This window comes from Spermophilus citellus (genome assembly GCF_964194105.1).
Source record: "Spermophilus citellus genome assembly, chromosome: 6".
NCBI classification, from domain to species: Eukaryota; Metazoa; Chordata; class Mammalia; order Rodentia; family Sciuridae; genus Spermophilus; species Spermophilus citellus.
In genome coordinates, this window is record NC_138187.1 from 113,365,617 (window position 1) to 113,388,972 (window position 23,356).

Consider the following 23,356-nt stretch of genomic DNA (forward strand, 5'->3'; position numbering starts at 1 on the left):
ATAAAGATGCTTAACTTCTTCTTTTATCTGTTTATGTAATTCATTCTCAATGTGTTCTTTCGCTGCTTGAATTTGCTGTCTCGTATCCTCTTTAAGGTTCCATTCCATCTGTCTAAGGTATTCCTTGAGTTCTTTTTATGACCATTTTTCTGATGACTCTAGGTCCTCCTGAATATTTAGGCTGTCCTGCATTGTTTGTACTCCTTTTCTTCCTTGTTTCTTGAAGCTGCTCATGTTGCTTCTTGTTCTGTTTGACCGCTGAGTTACTGTTTACTCCTATAAATTTATTTGATGCTGTGCCTCTGCACAGTGCAGAAGATCTATAAAACTGTAGCCAAATCCAAGAGAAATCTCTTGCCTGCGCCGTGGGCTGCAGCCTCCGCCCGCCTTGCGCTCCGGGACTCGTCTCCCGTGCTGTCGCAAGGGGCTGGAGCGCCTCCTTTCTCTCCCGGGGACTCCGAGTCTCCCCCTCCACCATCTTTTCTACCCCCATGTCCCTTCCCTTCCCACCCCTTTGCTCTATCTAGAGTTCACCTAATCTTCTCATACTCCGCCTCCCAACCCCACTATTAATCAGCCTCCTTATATCAGAGAAAATATTTGGCCTTTGGATTTTTGGGATTGGCTAACTTCATTTAGCATTATCTTCTCTTTTTTAAAATTTTTTTTTTAGTTGTAGATGGACACAAAACCTTCATTTGATTTGTTTATTTTCATGTGGTGCTAGGGATCGAACCCAGTGCCTCACGCATGCTAGGCAAGTGCTCTACCACTGAGCCATAACCCTGGCCCCTAGCATTATCTTCTGTAACTCCATCCATTTACCTGCAAATGCCATGAGTTTATTCTCTTTTATTGCTGAGTAGTATTTCATTGTGTATATGTACCACATTGTCTTTATCCATTCATCTACTGAAGGACATTTGAATTGGTTCTACTGTTCAGCAATTGTGAATTGATGTGGCTGTGTCCCTGTAGTATGCTGTTTTTAAGTCCTTGGGTATAGACCAAGGAGTGGGATAGGATAGGTGGGTAAAGGTGGTTCCATTCTCAGTTTTCCAAGGAATCTCCATACTCCTTTCTTTATTGGCTGTGCCAAATTGCAGTCCTATCAGTAGTGTAGGACTGTGCCTTTTTCCCCACATTCTTGCCAACACTTATTGTTGTTTGTATTCTTAATAGCTGCCATTCTGACTGGAGTGAGATGATATCTTAGAGTAGTTTTTTTTTTTTTAATATTTATTTTTCAGTTTTCGGTGGACACAACATCTTTATTTGTATGTGGTGCTGAGGATCGAACCCGGTCCACACGCATGCCAGGCGAGCTCGCTACCGCTTGAGCCACATCCCCAGCCCCAATCTTAGAGTAGTTTTAATTTACATTTCTCTAATTGCTAGAGATGAACATTTTTTTTTAAAATATATTTGTTGATTGATTGTATACCCTCTTTTGAGAAGTGTTCAGTTTCTTGAATCATTTATTGATTGGGTTATTTGATTTTTTGGTGTTATAGCTTTTTGAGTTCGTTATATACCCTAGAGATTAGTGCTTTATCTGAAGTGCAAGTTGTAAAAATTTGCTCCCAAGCTGTAGGCTCTCTATTCACCTCACTGCTTGTTTCTTTTGCTGAAAAGAAGCTTTTAGTTTGAACCCATCGCATTTATTAATTCTGTGCTTTAGGAGTCTTATTAAGGAAGTAGGGGCCTAATCTAATTGTGTTTCATTTGCCAGAATTTTATTGCGAAGTTTTACATCTGTGTTCATTAGAGATATTGGTCTGAAGTTTTCTTTCTTTGATGTGGTTTCTTCTTCCTGGTTTTGGAATCAGGGTGATATTGGCCTCATAGAATGAGTTTGGAAGTGCTCCCTCTTTTTCCATTTCCTGAAATAAATTGTAGAGTGTTAGTATTAGTTCTTTAAAGGTCTTGTCAAACTTGGCTATGTATCCATCTGGTCCTGGGCTTTTCTTGGTTGGTAGGCTTCTGATGGCATCTTCTATTTCATTGCTTGAAATTGATCTGTTTAAATTGTGTATATCATCCAGATTCAATTTGGGCAAGTCCTATGACTCTAGAAATTTGTCAATGCCTTCGATATTTTCCATTTTATTGGAGTACAAGTTTTCAAAATAATTTCTAATTATCTTCTGTATTTCTGTAGGGTCTGTTGTGATATTTCCTTTTTTATCACATGTTAGTAGTTTGGGTTTTCTTCTCTATGTTAGCATGACTAAGGGTTTGTCAATTTTATTCATTTTTTCAAAGAACCAACTTTTTGTTCTGTCAATTTTTTCAATTACTTCTTTTGTTTCAATTTCATTGATTTCAGCTCTGATTTCAATTATTTCTTGTCTTCTACTTTTGGTGTTAATTTGTTCTTTTTTTCCTAGGGGTTTTAGATATAATGTTAAGTCATTTATTTGTTGACTTTTTCTTCTTTTAAGGAATGAACTCCATGCAGTAAACTTTCCTGGTAGTACTGCCTTCATAGTGCCCCAGAGATTTCAATACATACTCTCTGTGTTCTCTCTAACCTCTAAGAATTTTTAATCTCCTCCATAATGTCTTTTCCAACCCGTTGTTCATTCAGTACTGTATTGTTTAGTCTCCAGGTTTTGGAGTAGCTTTTATTTTTTTTTTATCATTGATTTCTAATTTTATTCCATTATGATCTGATAGAATACAGGGTAGTATCTCTACTTTTTTATATTTGCTAAGAGTTGCTTTGTGGCATAATATATGGTCTATTTTAGAGAAGGATCCACGTGCTGTGAGAAGAAAGTGAATTCATTAATTGAAGGATAAAATATTCTATATATGTCAATTAAGTCTATGTTATTGATTGTATTAGTTTTTTTTTCTTAAATTTTTTTTAGTTGTAGATGGACACGATACCTTTATTTAATTTATTTACTTTTATGTGTTGCTGGGAATCGAACCCAGTCCTTCTTCACACATGCAAGGCAAGTGCTCTACCACTGAGCTACAACCCCAGCCCTGTTGATTGTATTATTGAGTTCTGTAATTTCTTTGTTCAGCTTTTGTTTGGATGATCTATCCAGTGGTGACAGAAGTGTGTTAAAGTCACCCAGAATTGTTGTGTTGTAGTCTATTTGACTCTTGAACTTGAGAAGAGTTTGATGAACGTAGGTGCTCCATTGTTTGGGGCATATAAATTTTTCATTGATATGTCTTATTGATGAATGGTTCCGTTAAGCAGTATGAAATATCCTTCTTTATCCCTTTTGATTAACTTTGGCTTGAAGTCTACTTTGTTTGATATGAGGATAGAAACCCCGGCTTGCTTCCTAAGCCCATATGAGTGTTTTGATTTTTCCCAAACTTTTACCTTCAGTCTGTGGATGTCTTTTTCTATGAGTTGAGTCTCTTGGAGGCAGCATATTGTTGGGTCTGGGTTTTTTTTGTTTGTTTTTGTTTTTATCCAATCTGCCTGTGTGTATCTTTTGATTGGTGAGTTTAGGCCATTAACATTCAGGGTTATTATTGAAACATGATTTTTATTCCCAGCATTTTTGTTTATTTTTTGCATTAAACTAACTTGGTTTCTCCTTTCATTAGTAGTTTTTCCTTTACTGTAATACCTCCCTTTGCTGATTTTCATTGTTGTTTTTCAATTCCTCTTTATGGAGTATTTTGCTGAGGATGTTGTGTAGTGCAAGCTTTTGAGTTATAAATTCTTTTAACTTTTGCTTATCGTGGAAGGTTTTTTTACTTCATGATCAAATTTGTGGAAGTTTTTTTAATTTCATCATCAAATCTAAAGTTTAAGTTTGCTGGACATAAGATACTTGGTTGGCATCTGTTTTCTTTCAGAGCTTGATATGTATTGATCCAGTATCTTCCAGCTTTCAGGGTCTGGGTTGAAAAATCTGCACATCTAATTGATTTCCCTCTACATGTAATCTGATTCCTTTCTCTCATGGCTTTTAATATTCTCTCTTTATTCTGTATGTTAGCCATTTTTATTATGTGTCTTGGTGTGGATCTGTTGTGATTTTGTACATTTGGCACCCTGTTACCCTCCTGAATTTGGTTTTCCAATTCATTCTTCGTGTTTGGAAACTTTTCTGATATTATTTCGTTGAGTAGATTGCTCATTCATTTAGTTTGGAATTCTATGCTTTCCTTTTTCCCAGTAACTCTTAACTTTAGAGTTTTTATGCTATCCCATATTTCTTGAATGTTTTGCTCATGGTTTCTTACCATCTTCACTGTGTGGGCTACATTCTTTTCAAGATTATATATTTTGTCTTCATTGTCTGAGGTCCTTTCTTCCAAGTGGTTTAATCTGTCTGTGATGCTTTCAATTGAACTTTTAATTTGGTTTATTATTTCTTTCATTTCAAGGATTTCTGTTTGTTTTTGTTTTTTTAGAACCTCTGTCTCTCTATTGAAGTAATCTTTTGCTTCCTTTATTTGTTTATGTAGCTCTGTCAAAATGATCTTTTGCTGCCTGTAGTTGCTCTCTTGTATCATTCTTTAATTCACAGAACATTTTAATCATGTATATCCTGAACTCCTTCTCTGTCATTTCTTCTGCTGTGCTGGCCATGGATTCTAATAATGTGATATCTTGATATATTTGGGGCACTCTCTTCCCTTGTCTTTTCATATTGCTTGTGTGTCTTCCCTTCTAGCACTGTGGATCCGAGTCTTATAGTGCCCCTGTAGGGATCTAATACCTCTCCTTTGAGGTGAAGGACAATGGTAACAGATTTCCAGTATAACCAATATACACCCTAAAAACAAATGTTTGCTGTTAAGACGTTTATAGTTTGGTTAAAATGTACAGAAATGGTGAATTCAGTTATTATCTACAATATACTCAGTAGGTTTATAAAAGTGTTTACAGTTTCTAATGGTGGACAAAGAACCAGAGGTGAGGAGTAGGATGATATGCTGAGGAGGTACGAGGCCCACGATCTTGGATCTGTATTTCACACTTCTTAGGAAGTGTGGAAGAGAAATCTAACAAGGAAGGTTAGTAGCAGGAGAAGGGAGAGAAAGTAATTTTGTGTAGACAAGTAAGTGGGAAGACAGTAGAGTACATAAAACAAATATAAAGAAAAATAAAAAATGTTAAAATAGTAGAAATTGCTGGGAAAAAAATTTTTTAAAAAAGAATATATAACACAAGTGTAATATACTATTCAGAAGTCCCAGTCTTCAAAATCCTAATTCATGCAAAGTACTTGGTTTCACATATGGATGTGAGTGCTGGAGAATAGAGAGGGAGAGGAAAAAAAGAACTTGAAGGACGAAAGGTTAGGGATTGTTTTAGTTGGAGATCAGTATCTTTCCTGCTTTCCTTCTTATCTAATAGGTGGGGTCATCTGTTGTTAGATAGTATCTCTGCCCTCAGGATGGTGAAGGTAACCAGGGTGTCACTGTGCCAGGGTAGCGGGTGCTGGGGAGAGGGGGTAGTTAGAAACTGAGTACCTGGCCAGCCAGAGTTCCAAGTTGGGATTTGCTCCCACTGAAAGTGATGAAGGTGACCCAAGATGGAGGCGCCTGCTTTCATTGTTTGGGTGTCGGGTCAGTGGGGGGAGCCGAGTGATGGCATTGGACAAGGAGGTCAGAGACGAGCTCTGGCTTGCAGTATGTGGCTGTCAGCTTACTTCAGAGCCTGTGTGAAGTTCCCTGGTGTAGGCAGGCTACTCTGTGTAAGGGACTATCTGCTGCTGCAGCGTCCCAAGATGGCAGCGACCAGGGGATCCCCATGTTGGTAGATGGGGGTCCACAAGAGAGTGGCAGCTAGAGTTCCTGCATGTGGGAAGCTGCCAGGTGTCATGCATGGGAGTAGTATCCTGACACTGAGGCCTGGAGCCCTGGACGGGCACAGTAATCGTGATTCCTTCCCAGGAGCAGGAATATCACTACAGAGAAGCAGTATTCTCACTACGTGAGTCCTAGGTCATGGAGTGACATGGAATGCTGCCTCTCTTGGCCCACCATCTTGGATCTATATTTATTTATTATTATATGGTGCTGAGAATTGAACCCAAAGCCTCACACATGCTAGGGAAGCACTCTACCACTGATCCATAATCCCAATCCCTCAGCTATTACTTTTTTGAAAGTACTATCCACTGTTCCATCTCGGATTATTCTGAACCCTCTTCTCATGTGTGGTATTAGCTGCAGTTAAACCAGCTGCCTGTACTTAGCTAGAGAAGATGCAGCTCCTTGTACTGCTAGGCCACAGATACCCTAGTTTGAGTCTATTCTGCACACTTGTATTTCTTTCTTCAAATGCCAGCCCTCCTAATTCTCAGTAGGAGAATTACCTGTTCTCACTCAGTGCACTGTGTAACTTGTTTAAAAAAAAATTAAAAAGATACTCCTCCGCAGAGTATGTAGACTTTGAAACCCATATAGCCAAACCAGCTTCTTAACATTCTCTTCTACTTGATAGTGTCTGTTTCCTACCTGTAGCAGAAAAAAGTTTCTGCCCTCTAGATACGGCACAGCTGAAAAAATAAACAAGCAAATAAGCTTCCATCTGGACAAGAATTAGGTCTGCACTTTTATATTTGAGACTTTCTGGTTCAGAGTCTTTTGTTCATTCTAAGCCTTAAATAATTATTTAGCAGATAAAAGAATAGAGGACTAACAAAGAAGCTGTTTATTTTCTTACAGTAAGATATTTAGACACTTAAGGTCTAAGTTAAACAGACCTGTTCCCTCACTTCTAGTCTGACTGGTCTTGTATCAAGGTTGAATGCTTCTTGGAGGCAGTTGAACACATGCTGTGGTCAGGCCTGTATACCTTGCCCTTTGACAGAGCACTACTTTTTTAAAAATTAACTTGGGCCCTGATTTGTAGGTAAGCTGGTATGTAGTAGACTCAAAATTGTTTAATCAATCATAAGAAGATACCTCATTCTGTTTTCCATCTTTGTTTAGGTTTTTAAAAATTTTACCCATTTTAGGCCTGCATTCTAATGATTTTTAGTATATTTGCAGAGTTATGCAGCCATCACAATTTAATTTTAGAAATATTTCCATTCTTAAAAAGAAATCTTATACTTCTTAGCATTCATTCTCCTTACCTCATGTTCAGTTTTGGATAACCACTAACTTACTATATCTATAAATTTGCCTATTCTATACATTTTACATAAAAGAAGTCATATAATGAGGGCTTTTTTGTCTGTTCTTTTACTTAATATAAGATTCTCAAGGTTCATCCATGCTATAGAATGTCTCAGTATGTCATCCCTTTTTATTTCCAGATAATAATTCATTTTATAGTTATACAAGTTTTTTTATTTACCAATTGATGGACATTATGAATAATACTGCTATGAATATTCATGTGCAAGTTTTTGGTTTAATTTGGTTTAATTTCTCTTGAGATACATACCTAGGAATGGTAAGGGTAGCTAAGAAAGCTTAGGAAGGGAACCTCAGTAATTTTTAAGAATGCAAAGGGATGCTGAGACCAAAATGTTTAAGAACTTCTATAATATAGACAAGATGACCACTAGGCAGGTTTGTGTACACACACACACACACACACACACACATTTTAACTTATTTTCAAATGGTACATTTTGCCATCCCAAGAGAAATTCCAACAGTAGTTGAATATTCATAAAAGCATTGAATAAAGATATAGTTTCCATTTGGTGGTTCAACAGTAATACTAACAGATGGAATGTCAGCTACAAAGAGGACTAATTTGTGCCTCTTTGTGGAGGAGGAAAATATTGTTTAAGTTGCAATATATTTATTAGAAACATGAATTTCATTATTTCTAGTTAGGTTTGTATATGAACAGTGGTCTTACCTTTGTGTCTTATAAGAGCTCTCAATTTCACGCTTAAATTAACTGTTGGAAATGATTTAGCTAAAAAATGGAGACTCTGTAGAGAAGTCAGGAATGCTCATAAGGAGCCTCCTGTCAGGCATGGGTGTGAGGCTTACAGTGCTGCTGGCACCCAGAGACCAAGCACAAAAGAAGGCAGGAGACTTTCTTTGAGGAGACTCAGGAAAGACGGCAGTGTCCTTTGAGAACTACAATGGATATGAATTGGGGAGGGCATTTCAGAGGAAGACAGTGCTGAGAGCACAGAGAAGGAGGCTTGAAGCTTCTGGATCTTTTAGGGAACAGCAAGACATCTGATAACTAGTGTTTTGGGGGCTGGGAGAAATCAAACTAGAAAGAAAGATGGTGAGGTCCTAAGGGCTTTCCTGCCATGGTTAGAAATGTAGCATCCATTTTGCAGGAAGACACAGGAGTTGAAAGAATGGACTTGTGTTTTAGGCAGATAACCTTGGCAGCATTATAAGGGGAGGTTTACAAGCTGGATCAGTTAAGGGCTTATGTTTTCTTGAACTGATGGTTAAGGTAATCAGAGACAGACTTGATGGAACTTGTACCTGTTTAGAGGGAAGGGGAGAAACCAGTCTGGTGTTTTGGGGTGGGGGTGCATTATGTGTGATTGGGAATCCTGGAGAAAGAGCAGGTTTGGGGCTAGAAGGTGGGATGGACTCTTCAATTTTTAAAAAAATCTATTCTGTTTCATTTATTTAAGACTTGTTCTCCCTTCTCCAGATATCATCGACCCTGCCATTCTGCGCCCAGGTCGGCTGGACAAAACACTCTTTGTGGGTTTGCCACCCCCAGCAGACCGTCTTGCCATCTTAAAAACTATCACAAAAGTGAGTAAAGGAAATGGAATATTTTTGGATGTGTTTCTCTCAATAACTATAGTTACAATGGGTATTAATTCAGGATGCCTGAATACTTTCTTTACTCTAAATATTTGTCCAGTCTAGATCTCCCAAAAAGGAAGATGAACTTTTATTTTATCATTGAAAATCCTCTCCATTTTTATTTTTATTTGCTTAAAGTGAAGGCAACTTAAATAGATTAGAAAACTGAAAAAGCAGAGGGATATTTGGAGATATTGTTCAATTAATATATTAGACAAATCACTGAAATCACATTTTCCATTCTTTTAGATGTGTGATTGTTACTTTTAGAAGAATTAACATTAGTTCATGTTTGAAATGGAATAGAAACATTTGGAGCCGAAAACTAAATAGATGTAGGTCCAAAGTAAACATCCAGAGAAAAATTCAGTTTTGATAACACCATGTTGAATTTTGTCCTCCACATTTATGTATTTCAACTTAAAAAAATTGTATTAATGTATTATAGTTATACAAAATAGCGGGTTCATTTTGACATATTTATAACCACATATAACTTAGTTTGTTCCAATTCAATCCCTAGTTCTTCCCCTTTTCCCTCCCCTAGATATCCTTCCTCTGCTCTGTCTTCTATGTATTTATCATTTTATTAATTTGTGTATTAAAGTTATGTAAAAGTTAAATTCATTGTAACTGTTATTCATACCTGCACATACTATAATTTTATTCTACGGTTTCTTTCCTTTCTCATCCGTACCCCTTTCCTCAGTCCCCTTCCTCTGTTCCACTGTTCTCCCATTTTCATGAGTTTTTTTGATTTTTAAAATCCTTACTTCTCTCCACTTTCTGCATATGAGAGAAAACTTTTGGGTCTTTGCCTTTTGAGTCTGGCTTATTTTCCTTAGCAAGATGTGCTGTACCAGTTCTACCCATTCACCTGCAAATTATATGTTTCATTCTTCTTTATTGCTGAGTAAATACCATAATTTCTTCATCTATTCATCTGTTGACAGGCTCCTATACTTGTTCCATAACTTGGCTATTGTGAAATGTGCTGTTATAAACATTGGCCTGCATGTATCCCTATCATAAGGAATTTTTTTTAAGAGAGAGAGAGAGAATTTTAATATTTATTTTTTAGTTTTCAGCAGACACAACATCTTTATTTGTATGTGGTGTTGAGGATGGAACCCAGGCTGCACGCATGCCAGGCGAGCGCGCTACCAATTGAGCCACATCCCCAGCCCTGCATGTATCCCTATAGAATGCTGATTTTAGTTCTTTTGGATAAATACCAATAAATGCGATAGCTGGGTCACATGGTAGTTCCATTCCTAGTAGAATTCATACTGATTCCCAAAGCGGTTTTACTAATTTGCAGACTCACAAACAATGAATGAGAGTACAATTTTCCCACATCCTCCCCAAGTTTCCCTCAGAATTATAGGTATCAATGACTTATTTGGACCTACCATATCCTATTTCCTCAGTGATTTTTCAAATTAAATAACATGCATTTTTACTCACAATATTTTTAGCAGAATATAATATTTTTTAGTAAGTTGGGGAGCAATATCCTCCAAAGTTTTTCTCTGTACAATATTTAAGAATTATTTTAATCATAAATTACAGTGGCTTGACTTTTGACCCAAATGTAAGTATAAACACATCCAGTAAAAAACTGTTGCTATATATGTTTTCCAGCTTTTAAGATGCCTGTACAGAAGTAGGCAAGGTGGCACACACCAGTGCCTGGGGAGACTGAGGCAGGAGGATTGCAAGTTCAAAATGCCTCAACAGAAACGAGGTGCTAAGCAACTAATGAGACCCTGTCTCTAAATAAAATGGCTCAGTGATTGAGTGCCCCTGAGTTCAATCCTCAGGATCCCAAAAAAGAAAAAAGATGCCTATACAGAATTGATTTTTCTGTTTAAAAAAAAAAAAAAAAAACTAATACGAATTGGACACAAAATAAAAAGGAGGAGGCAAGTCATCCCAGATTGTACTATGGCCAAATGATGTATATTGACATTTAGTGCAGACATTGCAAACCTCTCTATGCAGTAGGGTTGGTAGGTGATAGAGTGAATGAAAAAGGGGGGATAAACGTAATACATTATTTAAAGAAAGTTAATTTTATTTGAGAATTAAAAGAACAAATTGAAAGAGATTAACTTCTTATAAATGTTTCTTTGTTATAAAAGGTTTTCTTTCCTAACATTGCTCTGAGAGTTAAAAGGAAAAAAAGATTAGAAAACTGAGAAAGCAGAGGAAGTCATTATTATTATTGTTATTATTATTGTTACAGATGGACACAATATCTTTATTTTGTTTATTTATTTTTTTAATGTGGTGCTGAAGATCGAACCCAGCACCGCACATGTGTGAGGCAAGCGCTCTGCCACTGAGCCACAACCCCAGCCCAAGTTATTATTTTTGAAGTACAGATTTTATTTTAGACAAATCAGTTAAAAAGGTAATTAACAACATTCTTATCTTCCCTTCCACCACTGCAGTTTTTGTTGTGTGTATATATGTCTGTGGCCAGTTTTGTAACACTTATATTATGTCCAGCAGTCATAATCTTAGCTTAATATTTAAATAAATCTAGTACTCACAACAGCAATTTCACAAGTTTTTTCTATTTAATTTGATTCATCTTTTTATCTGTATTTCCTTATTAGCTTTATTCTTTTATTCTGTTTATTAAGTATATTCTACTTTATTCCTTGAATTCTTTCCATGATTAAATATATCTGTCTGTTGTCTTTATATCTGGATAACAGGTTAGCTGGAAATAATTTTTGATTGGTCACAGTTTTCCCTATTGTCTTTGTAAATATTGCAGTGTGATTTTTTTTTTTTTTTTAAATTCTGAATGTGTCTGTAAAGATGTTTGAGGCCTCTCCGTTGATCTCACTCACCTGCTGCCATGTTCCAGGAATACAGAGCACCATGAGAAATGGTGTAACTTTGTAATTCCTCCTAATTCTGCTGAAATCCCTTGATTAGTGTGTCTGAGGACTTTCTTTAACATTCTCTAAGGATATCCTCTCCACAGGCTACTTCTCTTAATATTTGAGTATCAGTGGACATCATAAGATTTTGTCACCTTACCTTTCCTCAGTGCTCCTTTCTGGCAATGTAGGCTTGATTATGAGCCACCCCAAAAGTTTCTCTTTCCATTCCCCTCCACTTTCAACATTTGCAAGGTGCAGGTTTTCTCCTTTCTTTATTTGGTTGCTTTGAGTAGATTTTTAAACTTTTAACTTTTTAAAATAGATTCTTTGGATGATGACAAAGGAAGACCATGGTCCAACTTTCACAGGCCATCATAACTTAAAACTGCATTGGCTAATATTCATAACTATCTCCAAAAGGAGGGAGGAACAGATGAGAAAAGAAGGCTTTGTGGGTTAAAAAGCTCCCACTAATGAAGGACGGGGTGGAAGACAAGATGGTTCAACCAAAAACTGAAATTCAGCATACCGGAACTAAGTCAATATCAGAGAATAGCAAAAGGGACTCAGATGGAAATTGTTTAAAGTTTTTAATTAATGGGACATTGGATTCCTGTAGAGTTGAGGGAGAACATGAAGGCAGGTAAATTCTCTGCATGAGCATTACCCAAGTGATGATGTCTAACAGGAAGTTGGATTCATGGCTGGGAGTTCAGAAGAGTCCTCTGGTTGAGTTATAGCTTTGTCTGTCATTGTCATATTACTGGTGAAAGCTGTGAAAACGCATTGCTTAGCTCACTGTTTGTCAGGACAGTTTTACCGCCACCCCACTCCACATTTTTTAATTGTCTGTGAGATGTTTGTCTTCAGGAAAGGGAGTGTTGCTGCTGTCAATTATCCTACAGCAAACAGAAAAACCAAACACACTACCCAAAGATTTATCTAACACAAAATGCCAATATCCCAAGGCTAACAAAGCTTGCTTTATTCGTATATACTTGTTATCTGTACCAAGCAAATTTAATGGCATTTTCCTTCCATTTCCTTGGCTCCATCATTAAGAACTTCAGTAATGAGATTTTGTTCATTTTGGTTAGTATGTATTTAGATACATGTATGTAGAAGTAAGTCTATACACACACTCCTAGTTTCTCCATATGAATTTCCTGTAGTCATGGTAACAAATGAAAATGACACACTTGCATGTGGGATATCAAAGGAAATGAATAGAGTGCTGTCCATTTCTAGATGAGAGGCTTACAAATTTGTTTGGAGCCTTACAAATTTGGATCCAAAAGAATGATCACCTCATCATTTCAGATACTGGTTCATTCCCATAATGATACCCACAACTTGGGTATCATTACACTTTCTTTTTCTAGAATTTCATCACCATTCCAAAAATTATGAACCCTCATACTAAGGTTTGAATGTTTCTACATATCTGCTTCAAGAATAAAATGATAAAGGAAATAATGTAATTCAATATTTACCTTAAAATTAGCACTCTTTTTTTTAAATTTGTGTTTTTAGTTGTAGATGGAAGCATGCCTTTATTTTATTTGTTTATTTTTATGTGGTGCTGAGAATCAAACTTGTGCTGAGAATCGAACTGAGTGCCTCACATGTGCTCTTCCACTGAGCTACAGCCTCAGCCCCCAGCACTCTTTTACTTAGTCAACAAGTACTCACTAAAAATTAATTCTATCCTTGATTCTGTGTGTACTATTGAGCAGACCAAGAAACATAAGACCCAGTCTTTAGCAGTAAGGAGCTTGCCTTCAGATGAAAGATTATATGAATGTTTATGAAACAACAGACATATTAATCCACTCCTGAGGAGGGGAAAAAAAGGAAAGTGAGTACCCTAGCAATTCCAATTCTATCATAGAAGTATAAAGAAAAAAGAAGGGCTGGGAATGTGGCTCAAGCGGTAGCGCACTTGCCTGGCATGCGTGTGGCCCGGGTTCGATCTTTAGCACCACATACAAACAAAGATGTTGTGTCTGCCGAAAATTAAAAAAAATATATATTAAAATTCCCGCTCTCAAAAAAGAAGAAAATACACTGAAATATTAATTGTGCTTGCTGTGGAGGTGGGATTATAGAGTTTTTTGGCTATGTTAGTGTAGACTAGCCAATGAGCCCCAGGAATACAGTTGAGCAGGTGAGGCCTGTTGTTAGGGAGAATGCACTCCAAGATAACAGGGAAGGGGGCATTTAAGTAAGAGGGTGTAAGAAAGGACTCAATGTTTGAGGTTTATGTTAGATTTGGGAAAGGTTTATTATGGAGCCTTGCTCTCAATTGTTGTTAGAAAGCAGCTGTCATTCTGTGGGTTGGTATCCTCTTAAATTACCTAGAAGGGAGAAAGACCTGTGATTGGTAAAGAAACAGCAGTTCTTTCTGTTGTCTAGGGTGGGGGATTGTTTGGTCATTTCTCTCTTGGACAGTGTTCATGCTCTATCCGAGCTCGGACTTTACAGAGTAGCCTTTTTGTCTTGATCCATCAGGGTCACATAGTGTCCTTGTCTGAAGTCCACGTTCTAAGAGAATATTTCTGTTTAGCAGCAGCTTCCCTGTAAGGAATGCCACAGCTTTCCTGTGAGGGCCCAGCCAGCCTAGAGCACCAGCAGGGTCCACCTAATTATCTCAGGCCACGTGCTGCATGTTAGGGTCTCCTTTTCTCTTTCTCACCTGCTTTACATTTGTAGATTTTTCTATCTTGACTGTGTATGTGTATATTCTGTCTGTTTGCAAGAAGAATCATCTGGTATAAATGTGGAGGTTAGAGAGGAGCTGAGAATTAGATGGAAAAGGCCTACAGCCTCTGAGCACAGAGTTGTGAATATGGAAGGAAGGAAAAATCCAAAAGAGACATTTTTATAGAAAAACAATTTGACTTTGAAAGAAACTTTTATAGCATTGTGGCTTAGGCCCTTCTCAGTTTCAGCATCTGTGTGTGCTAAACATAGGCTGGGATGGGGGAGTTTATTCTCTTTTACTTTAGAGTGTATTTTTACTTACTTCCTGGGTGTGCCCTGTTCTCAGCCTTGGAACCTTGCTGAACAGACCTGCTCAGGAGGCGCAGTAGCTTCATCCAGCCATCCTTTTTGCCCTGATGGCTCCCATCCTCTTGGTGCTTCTAAGGAGAATGGCTCCACATTCCCATCTTCCCTCCTCCCTCCAGAGTTCATGATTGAGTTTATTTAAAAAATATGTTGACCTAGCAGCTCAGGAGGCTGAGGCTGAGGCAGGAGAATCGCGAGTTCAAGCCAGACTCAGCAGCGGTAAGGCGCTAAGCAACTCAGTGAGTCCTTGTCTCTAAATAAAATACAAAAAAGGGCTGGGGATGTGCCTTAGTGCCCCTCAGTTCAATTCCCAGTACTCCCCACCCCACCTAAAAAAGAATGTGATGATAGCTAAAAGCAGGGCACAAGTAGAGGAAGGAAGATATCTCATCCAGAGGGATAATTCATATGTGGACAGAGGTCCACATATATTCTCGGTAAATCAACAGAAAGTGATACAGATTGGTTTTTCATGGACTGAACATGTAGCTTAGTTAACACACTAGCCTTGTATCTGCAAGGCTGCAGGTTTGATCACCAGCATCACAAAATAAATAAATGTGTGTATGTGCATGTTTCTGTTTGTGAAAGTGAGAGAAAAAGCAATATCATTTTTAAAAACATCTTTCAGTGCTTACTTAATCTGTTTAACAGTTGCTGACTTTTGACTTTAATTCTCTAGATTGTCTTATATAGTTTTTTTCTCTATTAATATCTGAGAGAGTGGACTAAAATTGTGTAGTCTTAAAAATATGAAATGATTTGTGGATTGGATCAACTTCTTGGTATCTTTTAGAATCTGAGTTTCTTTAGGAAGGACAAGGATGACATTCTAGTCTTTGTAGATATTTTCTGGTGATGATTTTGGTTTTTTTTCACATAAGATTTGTATTAGACATACAGTAAAGGGAAGTTTGAACATATTTTTAAATGGAAAGTGTTAAAAAGTAAAGACTATTTATAAAAATAAGAATCACTTTTTTCCTCCATGTTGAAATTAAAGAATTATAAGAATTTTTACCTATTTTACCATAGCTTCATAGATTCCACTAGAGAAGTGAATTATGTGGGTGATTTTAATTCTTAAAGAAGACCATATACATATGCAATTTTACCTCAAGTATAAAATAATATATGTTCAATGTAGTTCAATATTCATTTCTCCCTAATTCACAGTCATTTTTTTTGGCCATGATGATATGCTTAATAAGAGGCATGTTGCTGAAAACCACCTTGGACAAGTAGATTTTATATATATATATATACATACATATATATATATACACACACACACACATATACATATATAATATAGGTGGAAACAATATCTTTATTTTATATTTATGTGGTGCTAAGGATCGAACCCAGTGCCTCACACATGCTAGGCAAGCACTCTACCTCTGGGTCACAGCCCCAACTCTAGACAAGTAGATTTTTCCACAACTTTTTTTTTTTTTTAAAGAAAGAAAGAGAGAGAATTTTTTATTATTATTAACATGACAATTTACTAATGCATATGTACACCAGTGGGTTATAAGAACATGGGGAATGGCCCCAAACCTAAACTTGAGGACATCATCCATACAGATAGTGCTTTTATTTCTTTGACTCCAATAAGGTAAGTCACTCATAAAGCAAATGTAGAGGAATACTTCAGAGAACAAGTAAAAAGATAGGTGGGACAGTAAACTTGGATGATTGATGTTGGAGGTGACTGATTTTGGTAACAGTAATCTGCAAAGTTGTACAATTTTTCTCCTGCAGCCTCAGCTGCCTCGATGTAAAATCAAATAAGGGGTCATAATTCTTATCTGAGTTTTATTGGGTAGATGCAATGTATTAGTCAGCTTTCCACCACTTTAACCAAAATACCTAACAAGAACAATTTCGAGGAGGAAAAGTTTAGTTTGGACTCTTGGTTTCAGAGGTTTAGTCCATGGTCAGCCAATTCCATTGCTCTAGGCCTGAGATGAAGCAGAACATCAAAAGCTGCTCAGTTCTTGGAAGCCAGGAAGAAGTAGGAGAAAAAAAGAGAGAAGAGTCAGAGCCAAAATAAAATCCCCAAGGCCACACCCCCCAGTGACCTTGTTCCTCCTGCTATGCCCCACCTGCTACAGTTATCATCTATTAATCCATTCAAATCATTAATCCATCGAATGAATTAGCCACTGACGAGGATACAGCTCTCATAATTGAATCATTTTACCTCTGGATATTGCCACATGAACTTTTTAGAGGACATCACATATCTAAGCCTTAACATGCAGCAAAAGAGCTCCTTAGGATATTATTGAAAGAAGAGTCCAGGTGACCAACTAGAGATTTAAAACTGGATAGATAAAGGAAGAGATAGATTTGGAGGAAGTAAAAGAACCAAGGAAATGGAGGTCTGTAGGCTGGCTGTCAAGGAGGAAGGGTATTAAGAGTAAGCATATAAGCCAGATGCTATGGTGTAGCCTATAATCCCAGCTGCTCGGAAGGCTGAGACAGGAAGATGGAGAGTTCAAAGCCAGCCTCAGCAAAAGCAGCATGCTAAGCAACTCAGTGAGATCCTCCTGTCTCTAAAGAAAATACACACACACACACACACACACACACACACACACACACAAATAGGACTAAGGATGAGACTCAGTGGTTGAGTGCTCCTGAGTTCAATGCACGGTACCAAAAAAAAAAAAAAAAAAAGAGTAAGCATATGAGAGGGCTAGAGGATAGGAGACTTTCATTCATTCATTCATCAAGTGTTTAGTGAGTGCTTTGAATATCTGGGTCTAATGCTGGGAGTTCATCATGAGAAATTCTAATTTTTTTAAAAAATATTTAAAAAAAAAAAAACATTTATTTTTTAGTTTTTGGCGGACACAACATCTTTGTTTTGTGTGTGGTGCTGAGGATCGAACCCGGGCCACACGCATGCCAGGCGAGCGCGCTACAGCTTGAGCCACATCCCCAGCCCCTTTTCCACAACTTTTATTTTTTAAGTGTCATTAAAACTTATTCTTTTTAAAAAAATATTCTTTTAGTTGTAGATGGACACAATACCTTTATTTTTATTTGTTTATTTTTATGTGGTGCTAGGGATTGAACCTAGGGTCTCATGCATGTGAGGCAAGCGCTCTACCACTGAGCTACAACCCCAGCCCCTAAAACTTACTCTTATTTCATAAAACCACAAAGGTTATTTTTTTTTATTGGTTGTTGAAAACATTACAAAGCTCATGACATATCATCTTTTATACATTTGATTCAAGTGGGTTATGAACTCCCATTTTTACCCCAAATACAAGTTGCAGAATCACATTGGTTACACATCCACATTTTTACATAATGCCATATTAGTGACTGTTGTATTCTGCTACCTTTCCTATCCCCTACTATCCCCCCTACCCTTCCCTCTCATCTTCCCTCTCTACCCCATCTGCTGTTATTCAATTCTCTCCCTTGTTTTTTTTTTCCCCTTTCCCCTCACAAACTCTTATATGTAATTTTGTGTAACAATGAGGGTCTCCTTCCATTTCCATACACTTTCCCTTCTCTCTCCCTTTCTCTCCCCCGACTCATCTCTGTTTAACGTTAATCTTTTCCTCATGCTCTTCCTCCCTGTTCTGTTCTTAGTTGCTCTCTTTATATCAAAGAAGACATTTGGCATTTGTTTTTTAAGGATTGGCTAGCTTCACTAAGCATAATCTGCTCTAATGCCATCCATTTCCCTGCAAATTCCATGATTTTGTCGTTTTTTAGTGCTGCGTAATACTCCATTGTGTATAAATTCGACATTTTTTTTATCCATTCATCTATAGAAGTGCATCTAGGTTGATTCCAGAGTCTAGCTATTGTGAATTGTGCTGCTATGATCATTGATGTGGCAGTATCCCTATAGTATGCTCTTTTAAGGTCCTCAGAGAATAGACCGAAAAGGGCGATAGCTGGGTCAAATGGTAGTTCCATTCCCAGCTTTCCCAGGAATCTCCATACTGCTTTCCATATTGGCCGCACCAATTTGCAGTACCACCAGCAATGTACAAGTGTACCCTTTTCCCCACATCCTCGCCAGCACTTATTGTTGTTTGACTTCATAATGGCTGCCAATCTTACAGGAGTGAGATGGTATCTTAGGGTGGTTTTGATTTGCATTTCTCTGACTGCTAGAGATGGTGAGCATTTTTTCATGTACTTGTTGATTGATTGTATATCTTCCTCTGAGAAGTGTCTGTTCAGGTCCTTGGCCTATTTGTTGATAGGGTTATTTGTTATATTATTGTTTAATTTTTTGAGTTCTTTGTATATTCTGGATATTAGGGCTCTATCTGAAGTGTGAGGAGTAAAAATTTGTTCCCAGGATGTGGGCTCCCTATCTACCTCTCTTATTGTTTCTCTTGCTGTGAAAAAACTTTTTAGTTTAAGTAAGTCCCATTTGTTGATTCTTGCTATTAACTCTTGTGCTATGGGTGTCCTATTAAGGAATTTGGAGCCAGACCCCACAATATGTAGATCGGAGCCAACTTTTTCTTTTATCAGACGCAGAGTCTCTGATTTGATATCAAGGTCCTTGATCCATTTTGAGTTAACCTTTGTGCATGGTGAGAGGAGGGGATTCAGCTTCATTTTGTTGCATATGGATTTCCAGTTTTCCCAGCACCATTTGTTGAAGATGCTATCCTTTCTCCATTGCATGCTTTTAGCCCCTTTATCAAATATAAGAAAGTTGTAATTTTGTGGATTGGTCTCTGTGTCCTCTATTCTGTACCATTGGTCCACCTGCCTGTTTTGGTACCAGTACCATGCTGTTTTTGTTACTATTGCTCTGTAGTACAGTTTGAAATCTGATATCGCTATACCTCCAGATTCACACTTCCTGCTTAGAATTGCTTTTGCTTTTCTGGGTCTTTTGTTTTTCCATATGAATTTCATGATAGCTTTATCTATTTCTACAAGAAATGATGTTGGGATTTTGATTGGCATTGCATTGAACCTGTAGAGAACTTTGGGTAATATCGCCATTTTGATGATGTTGGTTCTGCCTATCCATGAACAGGGTACATTTTTCCATCTTGTAAGATTTTCTTCTATCTCTCTCTTTAGGGTTCTGTAGTTTTCATTGTATAAATCTTTCACCTCTTTTGTTAGGTTGATTCCCAAGTATTGTATTTTTTTTTTTGAGGATATTGTGAATGGGGTGGTTTTCCTCATTTCCATTTCAGAAGTTTTGTCGCTGATATACAGGAATGCCTTTGATTTATGCGTGTTGATTTTATATCCTGCCACTTTGCTGAATTCATTTATTAGTTCTAGTAGTTTCTTTGTAGACCCTTTTGGGTCTTCTAGGTATAGAATCAAGTCGCCCGCAAATAGTGATATTTTAAGTTCTTCTTTTCCTATTTTTATGCCTTTTAATTTCTTTTGTCTGTCTAATTGCTCTGGCTAGTATTTCAAGGACTAAATTAAATAGAAGTGGTGAGAGAGGGCATCCCTGTCTTGTTCCAGGTTTTAGCAGGAATGCCTTCAGTTTTTTTCCATTTAGAATGATGCTAGCCTGAGGCTTAGCATATATAGCTTTTACAATGTTGAGGTAAGTTCATGTTATCCCTAGTTTTTCTAGTGTTTTGAAGATAAAGGGATGCTGTACTTTGTCGAATGCTTTTTCTGCATCTATCGAGATGATCATATGGTTCTTTTTTTTTCTTTTTTTTTTAAAGAGAGAGTGAGAGAGGAGAGAGAGAGAGAGAGAGAGAGAGAATTTTTTTTTAATATTTATTTTTTAGTTCTTGGCGGACACAACATCTTTGTTGGTATGTGGTGCTGAGGATCGAACCCGGGCCGCACGCATGCCAGGCGAGCGCGCTACCGCTTGAGCCACATCCCCAGCCCCTCATATGGTTCTTATCTTTAAGTCTATTGATGTGGTGAATAACATTTATTGATTTCCGTATATTGAACCAACCTTGCATCCCAGGGATGAATCCTACTTGATCATGGTGCACAATTTTTTTGATATGCTTTTGTATTCGATTCGCCAGGATTTTATTGAGAATTTTTGCATCAATGTTTATTAGAGATATTGGTCTGTAGTTTTCTTTCTTTGAAGTGTCTTTGTCTGGTTTCGGGATCAGGGTGATGTTGGCCTCATAGAATGAATTTGGAAGAGCTCCTTCTTTTTCTATTTCTTGAAATAGCTTGAAAAGTATTGGTATTAATTCTTCTTTGAAGGTTTTGTAAAACTCCGCTGTATACCCATCCGGTCCAGGGCTTTTCTTGGTTGGTAGTCTTTTGATAGGTTCTTCTATTTCTTCCTTTGTTATTGGTCTGTTTAAATTGTGTGTGTCTTCCTGACTCAATCTGGGCAGATCATATGACTTAAGAAATTTATTGATATCTTCACTGTCTTCTATTTTATTAGAATATAGGGTTTCAAAATACTTTCTAATTATCTTCTGTATTTCTGTAGTGTTGTGATATTGCCTTTTTCATCCCATATGTTAGTAATTTGACTTGTCTCTCTTCTTCTCTTTGTTAGCATGGCTAAGGGTCTGTCGATCTTATTTACTTTTTCAAAGAACCAACTTTTAGTTTTATCAATTTTTTCAATGGTTTTTTTTTTTTGTTTCAATTTCGTTGATTTCCGCTCTGATTTTAATTATTTCTTTTTTTTTATTGTTGGTCGTTCAAAACATTACAAAGTTCTTAATATATCATATTTCACAATTTGATTCAAGTGGGTTATGAACTCCCATTTTTACCCCGTATACCGATTGCTGTATCACATCAGTTACACTTCCATTGATTTACATATTGCCATTCTAGTGACTGATGTATTCTGCTGTTTATCCTATTCTCTATTATCCCCCTTCCCCTCCCCTCCCCTCCCCTCCCCTCCCCTCCCCTTTTCTCTCTCTACTCCCTCTACTGTAAATCATTTCTTCACTTGTACTATTTTTCTCTTACCCCTCCTTTCCTCTTATATGTAATTGTGTATGACCCTGAGGCTCACCTTCCAATTCCATGCGATTTCCCTTCTCTCTCCTTTCCCTCCCACCTATCATCCCTGTTTAATGTTAATCTTCTTCTCAAGCTCTTCGTCCCTACCCTACCCCTTATATCAAAGAAGTCATTTGGCATTTGTTTTTTAAGGATTGGCTAGCTTCGCTTAGCATAATCTGCTCTAATGCCATCCATTTCCCTCCAAATTCTATGATTTTGTCATTTCTTAATGCAGAGTAATACTCCATTGTGTATAAATGCCACATTTTTTTTTATCCCTTCATCTATTGAAGGGCATCTAGGTTGGTTCCACAATCTTGCTATCGTGAATTGTGCTGCTATGAACATCGATGTAGCAGTGTCCCTGTAGCATGCTCTTTTTAAGTCTTTAGGGAATAGACCGAGAAGGGGAATAGCTGGGTCAAATGGTGGTTCCATTCCCAGCTTTCCAAGAAATCTCCATACTGCTTTCCAAATTGGCTGCACCAGTTTGCAGTCCCACCAACAATGAACAAGTGTACCCTTTTCCCCCGCATCCTTGCCAGCACTTGTTGTTGTTTGACTTCATAATGGCTGCCAATCTTACTGGAGTGAGACGGTATCTTAGGGTGGTTTTGATTTGCATTTCTCTGACTGCTAGAGATGGTGAGCATTTTTTCATGTACTTGTTAATTGATTGTATGTCCTCCTCTGAGAAGTGTCTGTTCAGGTCCTTGGCCCATTTGTTGATTGGGTTATTTGTTGTCTTCTTGTCTAATTTTTTGAGTTCTTTGTATACTCTGGATATTAGGGCTCTATCTGAAGTGTGTGGGGTAAAGATTTGTTCCCAGGATGTAGGCTCCCTGTTTATCTCTCTTATTGTTTCTTTTGCTGAGAAAAAACTTTTTAGTTTGAATAAGTCCCATTTGTTGATTCTAGTTGTTAACTCTTGCGCTATCGGTGTCCTATTGAGGAATTTGGAGCCAGACCCCACAGTATGTAGATCATAGCCAGGTTTTTCTTCTATCAGACGCCGTGTCTCTGATTTAATATCTGATTTAATATCGAGCAGCAGGCTCCACAGAGCGACCCCTGCGGGTTCCCCAGCCCCAAGCCAAAGCAGCTCCGGGAGCCCGAGCCCAGCCGCTCCCAACTCTCCCAGCTCGGTGCACTCTCCGCTAGGAGCAGGGTCAAAGACCCAGTCCCCGCGGACTCCCCAGACCCGGGCCGAAACTGTTCCGGGAGTCAGAGCCCCGCCGCCCCTCAGCGCACGATCCACTTGGAGCTGGCGACAGCACGCAGTCCCCGTAGGTTCCCCAGCCCTGGGCTAAAGCAGTTTCGGAAGCCAGAACCCGGCCTCTCCGAACCCAGCCACACTCTGCTAGGAGCAGGCTCCACAGAGCGACCCCCGCGGTTTCCCGAGCCCTAGGCCAAAGCAGCCCCGGGAGCCCAAGCCCAGTCGCTCCAAACTCTCCCGGCTCGGTGCACGCTCCGCTAGGACCAGGGTGAAAGACGCAGTCCCCGCCGCTCCCCAGCCCCGGGCCAAAACTGTTCCGGGAGTCAGAGCCCCGCCGCCCCTCAGCGCACGTTCCACTTGGAGCTGGCGTCGGCACGCAGTCCCCGCAGGTTCCCCCGCCCTGGGCCAAAGCAGCCCGGGGAACCAGAATCCGGCCGCTCAAAGTCCG

The 23,356-nt window shown here is 38.3% G+C and overlaps 1 protein-coding gene across 3 annotated transcripts in view; it reads left to right on the forward strand.

Moving 5' to 3' along the window:
• Window positions 1–23,356, forward strand: part of NVL (nuclear VCP like) — a 135,573-nt gene that overhangs the window by 80,910 nt on the left and 31,307 nt on the right. For all 3 annotated transcript variants that reach the window (XM_081299339.1, XM_081299340.1, XM_081299338.1), the window contains one exon: window positions 8,582–8,688. In XM_081299339.1, the coding sequence (XP_081155465.1) occupies window positions 8,582–8,688 (107 nt within the window). The remainder of the gene's footprint in view (window positions 1–8,581; window positions 8,689–23,356) is intronic.